Source organism: Drosophila mauritiana, chromosome X, assembly GCF_004382145.1.
Source record: "Drosophila mauritiana strain mau12 chromosome X, ASM438214v1, whole genome shotgun sequence".
Classification (NCBI taxonomy): Eukaryota; Metazoa; Arthropoda; class Insecta; order Diptera; family Drosophilidae; genus Drosophila; species Drosophila mauritiana.
The window spans coordinates 17,069,499-17,086,706 of NC_046672.1; the positions used below are offsets into that span (position 1 = coordinate 17,069,499).

The following is a 17,208-nucleotide window of genomic DNA, read 5'->3' on the forward strand; positions in this document are numbered from 1 at the left end:
AAGATATAAAAATCAATTTTAATTTTCAAAAACCAAAACATCAATTTGCTCCGCTCAATCATTAGATTCTCTTGCCCTCTGAAATCATCTTTATCTATAGCTCTACGAAAACTACTCTTCGCTTTGTTTTCCTTGGCTTTAATTAAAGATCACAAATTAATTGCATGGCGGCAATTAGCCCGCGGGCTTCCGATTGCCCAATCACGTACAAGCCAGGTGTCTTAAAAGACCGAAAAGTGGACGCAGTGCGTCCAGTTTATGCCCATGTTGCTGCGTGGGCGCACACTCCTGGCTGCTCCTCCACAAACCTTTGTCTTCGCTTTTTTTATTTTTATTTTTTTTTGAAAGTGCACAAATTGTTAGTTATGCAAGCGAAAATGCAGAAATGCAACACATCAACTTGACAGAAATAAAGTGGAAATCTTGCTGAGCAAAAATGCTGTGAATGGGAAAAATTTGAAATGGGGAAGTCAAATATTTTGGCATCCAACTGAAATTTGTATTTCACCTGTGCCAAGTCACCTCGAATGACCTAGTGGCTTTTAGAAAATTCGTGAAGGTTTTTCTGGCAATGATAAGTGGTTTTTTCTTGCAAGCGAATTGTGTTAAATAATCACTAGCTCCTATCCTATATTAAGATTTAATGCATTTAACATTTATCATATGTAAATATACCTGTCACCCGATACCCGATAAAGCATACAGATTTTAGGAACGCAAGTTTGTTAAACCATGTTGCCACGCCCACTCTAACGCCCACAAGCCGCCCAAATCAATCCCGCCCACACCTTAGAGCATTAAAATTAATTTTCTTAACGGGTATCTAATAGTCGGGGAACTCGACTATATAACATTCTCTTTTTTTTTTTTTTAAATCAATTGAAAACACAAAATCGAATTAATGACAACAACAAATAACTGCTAATCTTCCCACACAAATATTATAATTATAAATTATAAATATATGTAATAATCATAAACCTAAACATGAATAACCTAAATAATCTGACTCGTGAATTTTTCACATTTTATTGCTAAACAATACTCTTCCATTATTCAAATTAGGCTCATGATCGTATAAAGTACGCGATTATTTGCTTATCAAATGGATTAGTTGGACCAGTAAAAAGCAGTGGAACTGTAAGTAGCCAATGATGGAGTGCACCTGTCTGCAGAGCATTATCTGTAATGGGACAACATGGCTGGAAAATACAAGAGCTGGCCATAAGCGATGGAAATTTATGCGCTGAAGGCGCACAGAAGCCAATAGTTTAGTGCACAGATCACCTGCGTGGTAGGGTATTCACAGTGGTAGACAGTCTCGCTTTTTCTTCTCAGCCGGAGAAAGCCTCTCTCCGGGCCATTTTCTCAGCTCTCTGGCTGTGGCTCTCTGTTTGATTTGCCGGCTTTCGCTCTTTGGGATAATTTCGGGCTTCAACGAAGCCGCTGCAGATTTGGCCAATTCATTCCGTTGCCAACGTTGTAACTGGAAAACGTGTCAGCCGGATCGTCGGCTTCGCGTCGTCAGCTTCGCAGTTTTCCTCCCGATTTTCCACCGCGTCTCGCGTATTTTCCCAGTGAATAATAGCCCTTCTACCACATTGGGAAATACTCATCCTCTAGCCCCTTGAACATTCAAATGTGCGTGCCAACCAGTGTTCTTTTCTTTGTTTTTTTCCTGTTCATTTGTCATAATTGACAGCCTAACGAAAATTTTAATTAAAGAGTCCAAACAAGATTAATATGTTGTGTTGAAGTTGAGGAATATTGGCAAAAGGAATACAGTGACGACAGCTTAAGTCTCGAATACTTAATAATTTTATCGGTAAGTCAGAGGATAAAATACTTATTCAAATATGCAATATGCAAAAAAGGCAAAGGGAAAATGTGTTTCAAAAATATATATATATAAAATAATTCATAATGCAAGGTAATTTAACAAGCAAAACGTTTTTACCTTAAGCAAAATTGCAAAATATTACCATTAAAATGCAAATAGAGCTAAGCAAACAACGAACTGATTTGAATATAGATCATTAAAAAAGTTAAATAATACCTATGCAGACACAATCGAAAACCAAAATTTGCATATATGGTATATTTTTGTCCACACTCATGAAACATTAATTCGAATATGAATCATGATCGCAAACGAGTAGTTGGCACGTCATTAAAAACATCAAATTTAGAATAAACAGTTGAGCTAAAAATAAACAAGCTCATCTTAATTATAGACACTTATTTAGAGACTTTCATCTTTAACTAGTTTTGTTTTTTGTGTCTTACTTGATAAGTGCGCATTAGTCAAAGTCAAGATGAAGAAGCTGGATTTAGTGGTGCGCAGATTTTCTTCGTCTGGCAAACTGTTCATGGTCTATTAATTGCCGAAGCAGCTCATTTTCTTTTACACGTCGAGATGCGCGCTTACTATAGATGCACATATTTTTAATATGGCTTTTATTTTTTATAGCGTCGAGTGCCTAAAATTATATATATTAAAAATCGGAGAAGATCTCGTGGCAATGCCCCGCGGCGGTGCTTAGAAATTTTCCTCGATAACGATTACGATTACGATTGAAACTGAAACCGCGATTAAGGACATTCCCTACGCAATTCACCATAAGCCGCGAGTCGTGGCAGAACAAAAGACTGAGGCAACAAACTTGAGTGCGCTTGCGGTTTCTGTTGGCGGGATGGCATGGCATGAATTGAAGTGGGTTGGATAAGTGGGTGCGGGACGACAGGCGGTACAGTTGACAGCGCAACCTCTCCATGTGCATTCAGCTGGATGACTTTCTCCCTGCTCCAACTTCTAAGTGGCATTGCTAATAAGCCAAGGGGGATTGTTATTTGCTTTTTTGTCGCTGCACTTGTCGTGGGTTCCTATCGCCCCAACTGGGTAGCAGGGGGTATGCCCAGTAGGCGTTTTATTGCCTCACCAGCGGGCGGATATTCCAGGAATTCTATGTCCAAAACTTTCTCAACATAACTTTATATTAGCTATAAGCTATAGGAATAATATCACTGCTAGCTAACCTGCATGTAAATTCACCTTAAGTTAAGTTAAAGTTATAAGTATTACTGCTAGCTTAACATTAAATAACCAAAGTCCAAGCAAAACTCCAAATATATTTTGTTATATTTAGAACTATTTGGTAAGTTGGCAAAAACTCGCATTTGATACAGTAAGCTCATTTAACCCTGAGCATCGAAGGGTCTAACACGACGGCATTTTCATTTTTGGCGACCTGCTCACTCGGAAAACCTTCGCGGTGGCTCTCGCATCCACGTCCACATTTACATACACGTGCACATCCACACATCCAAGCTGAAATGATATTAATTGCACCACACACTTACTGTGGAGTGGGTACTTAGGTGACTTTCATTGTCTTGACGGCGACTGCTTATTATGCGGCAGGTTGGTTTTGTTTCAATTTTTTTTGTATTTTTTACGCCCCACACACATGTGTGTGACTTTGACTGCAGCTCCAGTTTAATCACACTTTTAACTCCGTTTCACATAATACTAATTTCATAATTTGCACCACCCAACCACCCGAGCAAACGCACCACCACCGCTGTGGGCTGCTGCATTTTCACTTTTACACATCGGCTCGAGCAGTGTGATTAAAATAAATCTCGCCCGTTCGTTTTGCATAAGTGGTGTGCTTTTATTATTATTTTTACCCACCATCGTTCGTCAATGGGAAATTGGCCCCCGGGAAGTGCTTCCCAGAATCCCGTGGATGCCGTGGATTCCAGCAGATTCCCGCAGATTGGCACCCAACTAAAAACTCAAGAGCACAGTCCTAGGCGTTGACATGCCTCGTAGGCAATCCGCAGCTAGCGGATCATAATTGCAGGTAGATGGGCAGGTAGGCCAACTCACCTGGAGGCGGAGTGGCTGAAGGAGATCGGGATGGGGACGAGGTTCCTCCTCGAGAAGCAGCTGGCGTGTAAAACAGCGACGCAGCCATGACCATGATCATGATCAAGTTGTAGCTGTTGATGTGGTGCTAACTTAGTTGCGGGTCCAATAACTTGATCAAGAAGTTAAGAAGTAGTAATGGGAAGATTTTAGGAATGTTATTCTTCTACAAGATAATATAATTATAAATACAAATCAATGAAAAATCAGTTTAAGAGCAACATAAATTAAAATAAATGCTTCATTACAGCGAATCGAACTTTAAGAAATATAAAATATGATAGCTTTTATTTAATATTTAGTATAATATATATTATAAATATTTTGTATGTTTATATAGAGTATATATAGGAAAATCATAGGCCGTAGAGCACTTTGCTCTTCGCATTGCCTTTGTTTTTAATCACCTCATCGTAAAGCCCTCCCCTTGGGATGTCGTTGGTTGTCTTGCGGTTGGCAGTTGTGCATCTTTGTATCTATGTATCTTGTAGCTTGTATCTGTCGGCGAATGAAATAGCACGTACCATATAATCAGGCAGGCAACCCAAAAACAGTGGAAGTCGGAGAAATAAGCCAACAAATAAGAAACGGCAAGCACCACAAATCAGTGACTAAGAATGAAAGTTAGCCAGTGTACTTCAACAATACGAGACTCTTTTGTCAACGTGAAAATGCATCTGTATCTGTATCATTATCTGTATCAGTATCTGTATCTATTGCCGAACCCATCATTTCCCAGTTTTGAGCAGACAATTATCATAATTATCAATGCAGTTTTCACACTTTTCACACTTTCCATGCTCTCTCGCCGCCGTTTTGTGGCATTTGTCACAGAAATTATGCATAAATTTCCGCGCCGCCTGCTCGCTTTCGAATTGGAATCGCTTAGTCTTGGTCTTGTCCGAGGTTCCATTGTTACACTTTCAGCCAATTTCGATTCTGTGGCCCATTGTCAACCCTTCACCTTCCGCGGAATGGAGTCAAATGGCCCGTAAGCCCCATAAATTTCGGGTGCCCTCAACGGCGGTGCGAACAATGACATATCGATGATGACGACGGCGTCAAGAAATAAATATTGTGCGACATTTATAAACAAATTTGTTGGGTCTTATTAGTTTGTGGCTTGCTCTCCCATTTCTTCTTCATCGCCGCCTTCATCCGATCGTAATTGTGTGGCTGGAAAGTGAAACCATCGTTAATAAATAAGCCCCGGCGTCCCAATAACTCAACACAATGGCCTTTTTTGAACTGGAAAACCTGTAACTTTCGAACGCATTGCGATGCCACACACATAAGGCGATTAGCCCGAGATCAGGTGGGAAACAGTTATCGGAAATTATACAATTTATATACAAAAAATTATACAATTTATGTGACGGATCGGTCATCAAATTAACCCCGACAGATCTGAATAATTTTTAAACCTACTTACCGATTGATTGTGGGAAAATTAAATTATTGGCTTTAGCTTTAAGGCATATTTTTCTATGGAAAGTATCATATTGCAATCGTCGAATTTAATAATATAAAATCAACAACTACTGTCTCATTTTCCACTATTGTGTTAAGTAAGCTTGAAACTCGTGGCACAGAATGCGTATTTTTTGGGGTCTGTCTACCATAATTCCATGGTTATCCTTAATTCTCCTTAATTTCGCCGAGTACAATGTGAAATTGGTAAAGTCAAAAAAGAAATATGCATAGGCCTTTGTATAAGCAGACAGGGTAAATTAAAACTTAAGAGATTAAGGGGGCTATATATCATGGATAGCATCGCATAATCATGACAGGCAATTCGTGCCTGGGACTAATCCCGCTTTTTATTCGTGCCCCGGAATCCGATGACCTTTTCCCCGGTCTGGGGGGGCAGGTGAGGAGTGAAGTGGATTCAAGTGAAGTGCCAGGTAGTCGCACATCTTGACCAGACAACCTGTCACATTTCAATTGGCGCTTGACCAAGGCAGAGGCTCTTGACATCGGACTATGCAACAAGTGGATGCTCGAGCGTGTTGCTGTTATGCGTTTGCTTCATGCTGCTTATATACACTCGGAAAAATGAACGGCCAACATTCATAGGTTTTTCAGTTTAAAGATTTGAGTATGAGTACACTAGAGTATATTTTTTATTTGGGCTGAAAAACATTTAAAAAATATTAATAGAAAAATAAAATGTGGTTGATGCAGATAAAATACTTCTTAATGCTTATGGCAATTATTCCAATGTACATATATAATATTTTAAGACCTGTAAATCTTATTAGTGAGCTAGAAAACAACACTTTTTGCTGAGTGTATATGATCTGGCTGTGGCTGTTGGCCAGGTGTTGCTGTTTCATTTGAGAGTGTCTGGCATTGCAGATGTTGCTGTTGTTGCCGATGTTGCTGTTGTTATCGCTGTTGTTGCCACTGATTGGCGCCGTTGTTGCCACGCCTCCGGCCATCCATTGCTGCACTGCTTTGGCAATTTCGCGCGTCGGCTTACATAAACAGAGATTTGAGCCATGGATTATCGATGTCGGGAACTGCCAAATATTTGCGATGGAATTGGCAACTCTTTATGCCACCATAATGAGCGAAAATAAATAAATAAATTATTCGGCCCGTCATTAGGTTGTTGTGACAAACGAAACAAAAGGCAGACGTTACACCATATTCGAGTCGTGCATAAATAATGATAGATCGGCATAAGGGCAGCGATATTGATCGATTGTGGCGCCGACTTCCGGGGGTCACAACCTGACCAGATTTCCGGCTCCTGATGTTGATGCTGTGTGCTTTGTGCTTTGTGCTGCCGGTGGCTCCAGTTGCTGGCCATTCATGTTGCCAGTTGCTGTTGGCCGTGGCCAAATGCGAATCACGATCGCTGCTTGTTTTGCCATCACTTCACTCTCGTTTTGGCTTTTACTTTTCGGTGGCCCCAAACACTCGCACATGACTTCACTTTTACCGCAGTTAAAGTTCGTCATGGGTCGCCGATATACCCCATAAAATCCCCTCTTTTCTCAACGCCTTATCAAAATCCCTAGACTGCGGCGTCCCAGACGCAATATTTTGCTAATAATAAATTAATAAATAATATTGCACCCAATATTTCAGAAATTATCATAAATAATATAATTCACAAAATATTAATTTCCTAATTGAATGCAAATCATATCGCCGAAACTAAAATGATAACATATAAACCTTAATAGATGATCAACTTCTAATGCACAAGTATATGTCATTATTCTTTCATAACTTAAAAAACCTCACAGCAAATAGGTTATTTAATAGAGGCGAAAATACTATTAAGAAATAAAGCAGCATAATTATTTTGATGAACATTTAAATTTCTGGCCAGCTTCTAACAAATTAACGTTAAAAGCGCACACAAGAGCCAAGTGCTTTAATGACATAATTAGCCGTTGTTTTTGGAAAGGTGTTGGTCGCGAGTAAATCCCCGAAAATTCGGGGCATCTGGCGGGGACTTCGTAGTGCCACCTAGACGGATAGACAGTTCCCCAAGTTGCGGGCCAGGTTGCCGCCCAGCCTGATTGATTTGACCCCGCTAAAGGGGCAGACTTTCACTGGCGTGATCTCGGGCCTTTACCTTCGGTCCAATCCCATCCAACCCAACCCAATCCAATCCAATCCCTCTCCGACCACATATGTATGTATGTACATATTTATGATAATACCACACGTCTGGAATTCGGAATTTGGATTTTGGAATTACCGAAATGCATTCCGTGCTGCACAAATCAAATGTCTGGGATTATTGCAGATGTGCGATTATGTGAGATGATGTCATCCCTGGGAGCCCTGGGCCATGGTATCATCGTGGAGCATGGAGCATGGAGCATTGGGAGCAGCGCACGTCTGGCGGCATCTTCTGGCGAAATCAATTTGCTGTAATTATGTAACTGTAACTGGCAGCCCCCAAAAAACAAAACCTTCAACCCATCATCAATCAGTCGAGGGACCGTCATTAGCTCACATTTCATCGACCAACTGCGACAGTGGGATCGGGTTAGCAACTGTAAGCGGATTTAAAAATGAAGTGGTGTTATGGCTTACTCCTCCGTTGGAAAGACACGTTTAGAAGATTCAGCTAGCAAATGCTCAATATGTTATTAAATTGATTTGTTACAAATTTTGCATTACCCAGATTGAGCAATAGGACTCATAATAACTATTTAAATAATAATTAACTTTATCCTAAGCCCTGTTGTGGCGTGGATGACAAATATTACTGGTGGAATCACTGGCATCACCGATTCCGTTGCATAATCTCCGCCTTCCGCGCCAAGTGACCAAGGCAAAGAGACACCTGCCGAGCTGGTTGGCAACGGGGATTCAATTCGCGTCCAATTTAAATCGGAGTTGATGGCGATGGCGAGTCCGTTCAACCGGCCGCTTCCCCCTGGAAGTCGGGCCACTAGTTGGCCAGGTTTATGGTCGATCTATTAGCGCTGCCTGCGCACCGGGCCATTTGACTTCATTTGATTTCGAGAGCAGATGCCAGATGCCAATTGGCGATTGCCATTCATTTGGCACTCCACCGACACGGCCACCTCCTCCGCAGCCCCGTCCTCATCCTCGCCAGAGTTCAGTGGCAGGCATCCACAATGGAGCCGCAATGGAGGAGTCATCTGGGAAAATTGATCTTCGGCTTTTCTGTTCGGTGGCCCCCATTTCTCATCGACTCTTCTTGCGGAATTACCTCTGTGCAAATTGTGGAAAATTCGAGGTTGGGCCACTGTGATTTCCCGCAATTCCCACCGATGAGTTGCGGAATATTGGGTGGCCACTATGCGGTGCAGTTCATTTGGGTCACTTCCATTGGCAGACAATCGAACTCCAGACATCTAAATCAAATTATTATTCAGATCATCGAAAATATGTTGCCAATATGTAGCCTAAATATAGTTCAAACTGCTACTATTTCTAGGTTCATAAGAAATCTTTTCAGGTCGTTTTCAAAGTCTTAAGTAAAATCATTTTATGCTTCAGTTTATGTTTCTTTTTTAGTCATTAATATACATATTTAGGTTTAAATGATTTTCCAAGACATGTGTGTTTCTTTACCTTAATAATTTTATACATTCTTTGGAAGCGACAAAATGTAATGCATATACAAGTATACAACATGCAGCAAAAGACATCGAATTTGTAGGGCCGACAGTGAAGATTGGCCATGCTCTCTCTCGGTTTTCAAAGGCTTTTCGCTCAAAGAGGCACAATCGAGCGAAAAATAGCAAATTAATTTCACTTTCTTTGTGAGTAAGCTGCTGTCTTTTGTTGCAGTTGCTCCGGTGTCTCTGTGGCCATTGTTGCTCCACCAGCGACAAGCTCGACTTCAAGTTTATTGACTGCGTCGTCTGTGCAATTAACTCTGTGTTTTTTTTTTCCGTTTGCCCGCTCTTGTTTGCGCCTCAATGGCCAGTGGGAGGCTGGTGAGGCAGGTGGGGCAGGTGGAGCATAAACGTCAGCTCCATGACTGCCATGGCCCAATGCACCGCAGGGAACAGCCACGCCCACCAACTGGGCTCGCTGGCACTGGCACTGACACTGATACCGACACCGACTTCGACTCCGAGTTACGATCTCCCTGGCATCTCGTGGCACTTGTGGCCCACATATTTTCACCCGGCAATTAGGGAGTGCCTGAAATTGCAGTCTCAAAAGTCATATTTTTGGCTTACATTTTTAATTCCCTGTGTTTCCAATGTGGCTACAGTGCGACTCAGCGCTTCAGATATTTACATTAATGGATAAACAATACATATATTATTTGTCTTCTCAGTTTCTATTGATTTCTTGCAGATACAAGACGCCAAAAGTTTATGATTTATTTGACCTCTTCGATATGAAATACAAAAATTAAATTTTCAGTTAGCTGAGTATACAGCGACTATACTATTCGAATAAGTATTCTAAGTATTCTTGGATTTAACAGCTAAAGAAAGCCGCTTTTGCGCCTTCTTGTATCACAACATGTAAGGAATATAGTTAAGATATCGTCTGTGCTACCTTAGATATACCTTAATATGTAAGAAGTGCTTTGGAGTAATTCATAGTGGTTAACAATAATGGTATTTTGAAAATTGGAAATTCGTTTGCCTCTTTGTGTGAAATTAGGTCCCTAAATCAGGTACGAGGCTTATGAATCGCACACTGCATATAGGTTTATACGGGTCGCAAATACTGTGAGCAGTTTCTTAGTATATGCTATGAAATTATTTTTTATGCGTAGAATTCAAACGTCGTTATCACAGTTGCCTCTGTCCAGAAGGCTTTTGCCCTCGGCCAGGCTGGTCGAGGGCATATCCGCCTTCAACAATCGCCGAACTGTTTCCGGCCCTATGAAATCGCTCACTAGACTAAGCTTCCGCGTCGCCACCAACTCGGCGAATTCACGCTCCATTAGCATTCGCACTTTATGGAGCTGGAGTCCAAATTCAGCTGGGCATTTCAGACGGATCCAGGAGTCCAGGCACAGCAGCACTTCGAACCCATGCGCCTCGGTTACGAACTGCTTTCCGCCTGCCAGAGCCACCATCAAGCCGCTTACCAAGGTGGTATACTCTAGCGAGGAAATTTGGTCTGCAGTGCGGGTCTTCTCAAGAAACAGGATCCACTCGCTGGCCAAATTCTTTTGCTTCTTTTTGCCCAAAAGGCAAGAGGATCTCGAAACCTGAACAAATGGATCTCCTTCAGCCACCAGCTGGTTTTTTTTCTCGCGGTCCATGTACGCCAACTTGGGATACAGTCCTGCAGTCAGGGCCAGGCGGATCATATTCGTATCATCGTTGAAAGACGAGGCCAAACGAGCACTGGCCTCGCTAAAGCGGAAGATACGGTACACGGTGTCGCGTAGTGTGCTCACCGCCGAGACGAACATCTCCATTGCGTTACGGCAAACAAAATTGTGCTCGCAAAAATCGCCGATGTCCATGCGCTTCAAGTTCGTGAACTCCTCGTAGAGTTTAATGGCCGCCAGCGAATCACTCATTCCGTCGCCAGCGAAAAGAATTCTGCGGTTCTGCTGGCCTGGTTTCTTGCCACGCTCTATGTTTAGAACAAAGGGATCCCTCACCGAGTGGTAGGCCGCAATTATGGTCATGCTGTCCAGGCAGCGCAAGTAAATGGAGTACACCAGGCATTTGCCGATTTGAACGCCTAAAGGCAGTTCGGCAATGATATGTCCCAGTTGCGTGACCTCGCCCCGTTCGTCGAGCACGCCCAATAGCTTCAGTCTAGAACAGGACTGTATTACGGCATCCTTTGGTGGGGTATCCAAAGCCAGATCTAGAAAATTTTCTATTTTCTTGTCTGGAGCTGCCAACTTGGTCAGCAGACATATCTCGTCCAAGGTACGCCTCATGATCTCTGGGACGGTGTACAGATCCATTTTGGCCAGGCGGTCGTTGTCATACAGCCGATAGCAATTGCCATGGCACACGCGTCCAGCTCTTCCCGCACGCTGTTTGGCGTCCGCCTGCGAGATCCACGTAATGGTTAACTGCGATGCATCTATGGTCATGTCATAGGTCTTCATCTTGGCGCGGCCCGTGTCGATGACATAAAGTAGATCCGGAATGGTGATCGAAGTTTGTCCTATGTTGGTACTAAGAATAATCTTTAAACGCACGCCAGGGTAAACGCGGAAGACCTTGCGGTGCTCGTTGTTGTCCACCTGGCTATGAAGCAGTATGATAGTAATCTGGTCCTGCGGTAGAGACGATTCCAAGCGGGCCAGTAGCGAGGTCATATCGCTATAGCCTGGCAGGTACACAATCACCGCTCCAGCGTCACCTTGGCGCAGTAATAATTCCAATAGCGAAACAATCAAGTCATTGTCGATATCCGGATCTATGATTGTGCGACCTCCATAATAGGCGGCTAGCAGTTCGCTAGGAGTTTCTTCGCCTGTCGGCTTGCCCAAAAACTGCTCCATTCTCGGGTGCATGTATCCAGTATTACTAAGAATGTCTTCTAGATGATAGATCGCCACCCCGAAGTTGCGCCCCTCTACATCCATCACGGTGCCCCCACCAAAATAGTTGGACAATGCTTCAAGATCCATGGTGGCCGACATAAGCACGAGGCGGAGGTGCGGATTCTTTTGCAGCTCCAGCTTGGTGGCCAGCAGCAGGAAGTCTGTGTCCAAATCACGCTCGTGGGCTTCGTCAATGATTAAGTGGGTGGTGTTTTTGAAGAAAGACTCCTTGTCCATGGCGAGAGCCCTCAAAAGGCAACCACTGGTGGTCAGCATTAGAACCGTATTGCTGCTGCATTGTCCTGGCAGAGGCGGAATATAGCTTATAGTTATAAGAACTTTGCGGCCAACTGCTACTCACTATTCATGCGAATCTGATAGCCCACTGTGGTGCCAGGCGCCTCTCCGCGCTCCTTGGAAATGCGCTCCGAGACACTGATAGCTGCTAAGCGTCGAGGCTGACTTACCACGATCCTGACTGGAGATCGATGCTCTGCGGCCCACTCAAGGATGTACTGAGGAAGTTGGGTGGACTTGCCAGAGCCAGTGGCTCCTTTAATGATCAAAACCTGTAAGGTGGAACCTCAGGTATTATTAGTAGCAATTCAGTGTTTGACTTAATATTAATAGAAAATGGTACAGGTACATAATATCAGAAGGAAGCATTTGGTCACCTGATCACGCTGCAGAACGTTGAGGATGCTCTCTCGCTGCTTGTAGATGGGCAGGCTCCGGCGCTCGTGCTGAATGTTCCTGTTCCGGTTGCTCTGCGGCGGCGGAATAAGCCTCTGCCCGACTAGGCCGAAGTTGGAAGGACGCCGTCTATCCTGATACTGCTCTTTCTTGCGCTTAAAGCCTTCAACGGAGTTTATCAATCTTCGTTCCACATTGCCGGCCATTTGTCCCAGAACGTCTAGGAGCGGTGGGCAAATGTGCAGCTTTGTGTTGCAAAGGAGGTACTGCTGTTGGCCATCCGACTGCGGGCGACTTATAAAAAGGACGCGGTCCTCCTCTGAACCCTTGCTCACCGTCTTAAGCCCGCGATTCTGGGCCAATCGGTGAACGTGGCTGCGCTGGGCTTTGGTAAGTCCGGGGAGCTGTTTCTTCGGCTCGCAACTTTGCAGGAAGTCGTTGACCAGTTGGCGCAGCATCTTTTCGTCCTCGGAAATCAGCTTGTCGCCCCCGTCGGCTTTCGCGTTGCCCGGTAGAGTCTTCTGTTTGCCAGTGCCCTTCTTCCCACCGGTTACCCGGCCATCGACCACCAACACTGCCGCCTGTCCAGGATCCGGTGGTGCCTTCTTCCTGCCCTGGCGTCGGCCGCGTTTCACAACTTTTTCACTGTCCGCCATTCAACTGTGTTCAATCTCTGTGCGCTTTTGCAATTCTATTCGCTTTTCAATCAGCTGTATTTCTACAATACCTCGATAACAATGAATTGTAGAAGTTATCGGACGCTAATGCGATATCAGGCGGCGTTGCCGCCTATCGAGCCGGATAGCAGTGTGCCCAAATAACAATAATAATAAAATAACTTTTACTGTTCTCGATATGATTTATTTACCAATGTTTTTTACTCTAACGGCGATTCGTACTCTGCATTTTACGTTACCAAAGCAAACTTATATGTATTTATATTTAGATTTTGAAACCAATTTTTGCATTTCTGCCTGCTACATACATACATATTCATGTACATATATTTGCTTATTTATTTATATTAAGCTACATATAAGGTCAATGACAATGATTTTTACAGTGTATGAGAGCTAATGCATATGAAGCTTTATATTTTATGGACATGGTTGGAGTTTTGTTGAATTGTTAATTGTTCAGGTTGTATGAAGAGCAACCGTTCTAAGTAGGGAAAGGGGAGGACAGTTAATTATGATGTGTTTAATGTTTATCTGGGAATGGTTGATAATGCACAGGCATGTGTTGGGTTCCTGAACCAGTGCTTGAACTTAACTTATAAGTTAACACCAGTCATATTTTGAGCTCCTGTTGCTTAGTGATGATGTAGTATAATGATGCGCGTTTAGTGATGATTTAGTATAATGAAGCGCGCTCCCGGCAAATCTTCATGTGTTGCAGAGCCCATCCTTAATGGCAGCTGCAAACGCAGACGGCACAGTCTTCCTGGGACACAAAAATCGAGGCCTCCGCGCTAATACAGTCTGGCCTGCTCAACTCCTGGCAGAAAAGGTGGAACTTAGCGGGCAACAGTGATATGTCAACGGCTTCCACATTTTCATTCCGACCCGGTCACTGTCCCTTCGTCAGCCTGGGCGACGCCACAATGCCAGAAGAAGCCACTCCGAATTACCTCGGTATCACCGTCGACAGGAGTCTCACCTGCAAGCCGTACCTATTGAGAAAATAGAGACTGAAATTATTCTACTGGCTTATAGGAAGGAATCCAAGTTGCCGACATCCTCCAATCTCCTTATTTATAATCCGATCGTCAGGCCGATCTGGGAAATGGCCAGTAGTCTGATATCGGAATAATACAAAGGTTTGAAAACAAGGAGCTACGCACCGCCCACCTGCTGCACGACAAAGCCACCATCCACGAGATCCTGGGCTTCCCTTGGGTCAGTGAAGAGGTGAAGAAGAGCAGCGAGCAATATACCAAGAGGCTTCATAGGCATCCCAACATAATGGCCATCTCCCTATTGGATAACAGCGAGCATGAGCTCGTTCAATGTTAGCTGAGTCAATAAAAAATGAAATATAATACTTACTCGTTAAGCGCCACGTTCTACAATTTGATTTATGGTTTTAAATAAATCAATAAAATAATTGGCATTTGTGAGGTGTGGTGTGTCCAAGCGCGAGCCTCTTCATAAGGATTTGGGCTCTTCTGCTGTATGTTGTAGTGTTTTAGGAGAAGTGTGTACATATGAATTTCTTAATGTCACTGAGGATCCAGATAAGGTTCATTTTTGGAAAGTGGTTAGACCCAAGGTTTCTTATGGTTGACTGGTAGTTTGAATTGTTGTCAAGATTTGTAAGGGATTTTTGGGGGGAACGGGAATCGAAGCAGATACATACATATGTATGTATGTATGTACTTTCATTATTTTACATAGTTTTATTCTTTTTTTTGTTTGCGTTATTTTTTACGCATGTAAGTGCGTGGGACAGGGCCTTCTCCGCTTCCTGCTGGCCTACCAACGAAGCAATGCACTCTGTAAAGAAATATTTAAATAATATATCTGCAAAACTATAAATATACATACCAATCAAAACTGAGAAGAATTGTGGAAATGATTTTAAAGCCTTCTTCCCGTTGCGGCCGCCTATATTGTAAGCGCACAAGAGCTGTTCCTCCGCAACGCTCTTGATTGCCTTCGACAAGATGTTGCGCTTTAAAAGGTTTTTTACTTCTTTAATCTGAAAGAAAAAATAAAAACAGAATCCATTTCACGATCATTTAGATTATAAATACTTTACTTACGTAGCGTTTTTTGGACTCTACGGACTCGCTTATTTTCAGCTCTAAATCTGCAAGGTCCTTATCCGATGAGACTGGGAACGCCTGACGCACATTTTTTGCTTTCCCCTCCAAGAAAACCTTCTTCACCAAAGCCATATTCCTAGCAGTCTGTTTTCTGTTCTCCTCCAGCTGCTTCGAGTTCGTTTCTATTGCCATTTCCAAGGCCCGAAGCCGTTGGCCGATCCTTTCAGAGCGTTTTTCCATCAAAAATTCTTCTTTGGATGTTTTGCGACCCGGCCTACTTCGACTATAACCTTAACTGTTTTTTGCCGCGTGGCTTCAAGTTGTTTACCTTCTCTTAACTGCTAACTTATCGAAATCGACAGTTATCGATAATTTTTTTTAGGTTAAGGAACTTTTTTTTTTTAAATAATACATTTTTAAACCAAAATCAACGTTTTCGGTGTTGCTATGGGGGCTTTAAACTGAATTCACCAAAAATAAAATAAAGACGCATGAAAACTTTGAAATAAATAAAAATAAATATAAACCTAAAAATGTATTAAAATCGCTGATATTTGAAAATGGTATTTAGAGGCAAAATTAGGTTTTTTTTTTACTCTGACTTTGTCTCTTCCCTCTCACATCACTCACTATAATTTTCGAACTACTTCGAAATAAAATAAAAACAAGAGAGAATGCTATATTCGAGTTCCCCGATCCTCAGATACCCGTTACTCAGCTAGTGTGAATGCGAACGCGAATTTTTATCATTTTTCTAGGATATCGATAGATATTGGGGAATAAAATGGCCACATGAGTAAACAAACTTGCGCTGCGTCTTTGTCTCCAGAATCTGTATGCTGAATCTCAACCTTCTAGCTTTTATAGATCGACTCGGCTATTGCTCCTGATCAAGAATATATATATGAACTTTATATAGTCGGAAACGCTTCCTTCTGCCTGTTACATACTTTTCAACGAATCTAGTATACCCTTTTACTCTACGAGTAACGGGTATAACAACAAATATGAAATGCGAACATCGAATTCGGCTTGTCTTCGAAACTTTGCTAGAAGAAGCCTATGAGATTTTCCAAAACACAACACACATACACAATTGTAGCCTTCGTTGATTTTGTTAAAGAATATTGTCTGGTTTAGTCTGGTTTCTTTATAACCAGACAAATATGGGATATTTTAAAATATAACGACACCGTTAATAGTTGCACAAATTAGTAGATTTCCCTACGCGTGTGTACCATACCATAAAACCTTTTTTGAAATAAGAGATAAACGCTTAGCTACTTATTCAGTAAAAGCTTTTGAAGACATTTCAACAATATTGAAACAAAGCAAGCTTCATACTCTCCTTAAATTTGACCGCCAGCAGCTAAAACAGAGCTATTGGGCTCACTTCCTCCACTGGATTCCCTGTCTGCCAGCAGCTGGTCCTCTTATTCGATGTAAAATCACCACATTCTGCAGTAACTGAGTTTTTAACACATTTTTCTAGTCGTATTGGGATAAATCCACCAAGTTCAACAAATTGACGTTCTTGAAAAAAATTTGTTTATTTAGCCTGGTGGGCTGCTCTTCAACAGATTTGCGACGACTCTCGGAAAGTTACAACTCCACGAAAACGCTATGTGGGCAGGATACCTTCCTCATGTGCCCATCCGCTTAACAAGCTTCGTTTAGCCTGGAATCGGTGCTCCAGGTTCACTTTATCCTGCTCTACCAAGTAGCTAAACTAATTAGGACTAAGTTAAAAAAGTATATTTATTTCGCCTTGGCAGCAGGTTTCTGTGGCTCCTCCTCGTCCCGTTCGTCGAGCACGCCCAATAGCTTCAGTCT

At 42.6% G+C, this 17,208-nt stretch overlaps 2 protein-coding genes across 3 annotated transcripts; both read right to left on the bottom strand.

The window, feature by feature from the left end:
• Positions 1-9,703: 9,703 nt before the first annotated feature.
• On the bottom strand, positions 9,704-13,354 carry LOC117146448 (3'-5' RNA helicase YTHDC2). Its single transcript, XM_033312675.1, has 3 exons — positions 12,590-13,354; positions 12,277-12,484; positions 9,704-12,217 (listed from the first exon to the last, which is right to left on the bottom strand). The coding sequence occupies exons 1-3, from the start codon at positions 13,262-13,264 to the stop codon at positions 10,173-10,175; spliced, it is 2,928 nt and encodes a 975-aa protein (XP_033168566.1). The 5' UTR covers positions 13,265-13,354; the 3' UTR covers positions 9,704-10,172.
• Positions 13,355-13,623: 269 nt separating this feature from the next.
• On the bottom strand, positions 13,624-15,689 carry LOC117146450. Of its 2 annotated transcripts, none has more exons than XM_033312678.1 (5): positions 15,373-15,689; positions 15,155-15,308; positions 14,657-15,103; positions 14,459-14,584; positions 13,624-14,280 (listed from the first exon to the last, which is right to left on the bottom strand). In XM_033312678.1, the coding sequence occupies exons 1-3, from the start codon at positions 15,613-15,615 to the stop codon at positions 14,997-14,999; spliced, it is 504 nt and encodes a 167-aa protein (XP_033168569.1). In that variant the 5' UTR covers positions 15,616-15,689; the 3' UTR covers positions 13,624-14,280; positions 14,459-14,584; positions 14,657-14,996. The 2 variants fall into 2 exon arrangements, with proteins under 2 accessions (XP_033168569.1, XP_033168568.1); XM_033312677.1 differs by having other exon boundaries at positions 14,452-14,584.
• Positions 15,690-17,208: the final 1,519 nt, after the last annotated feature.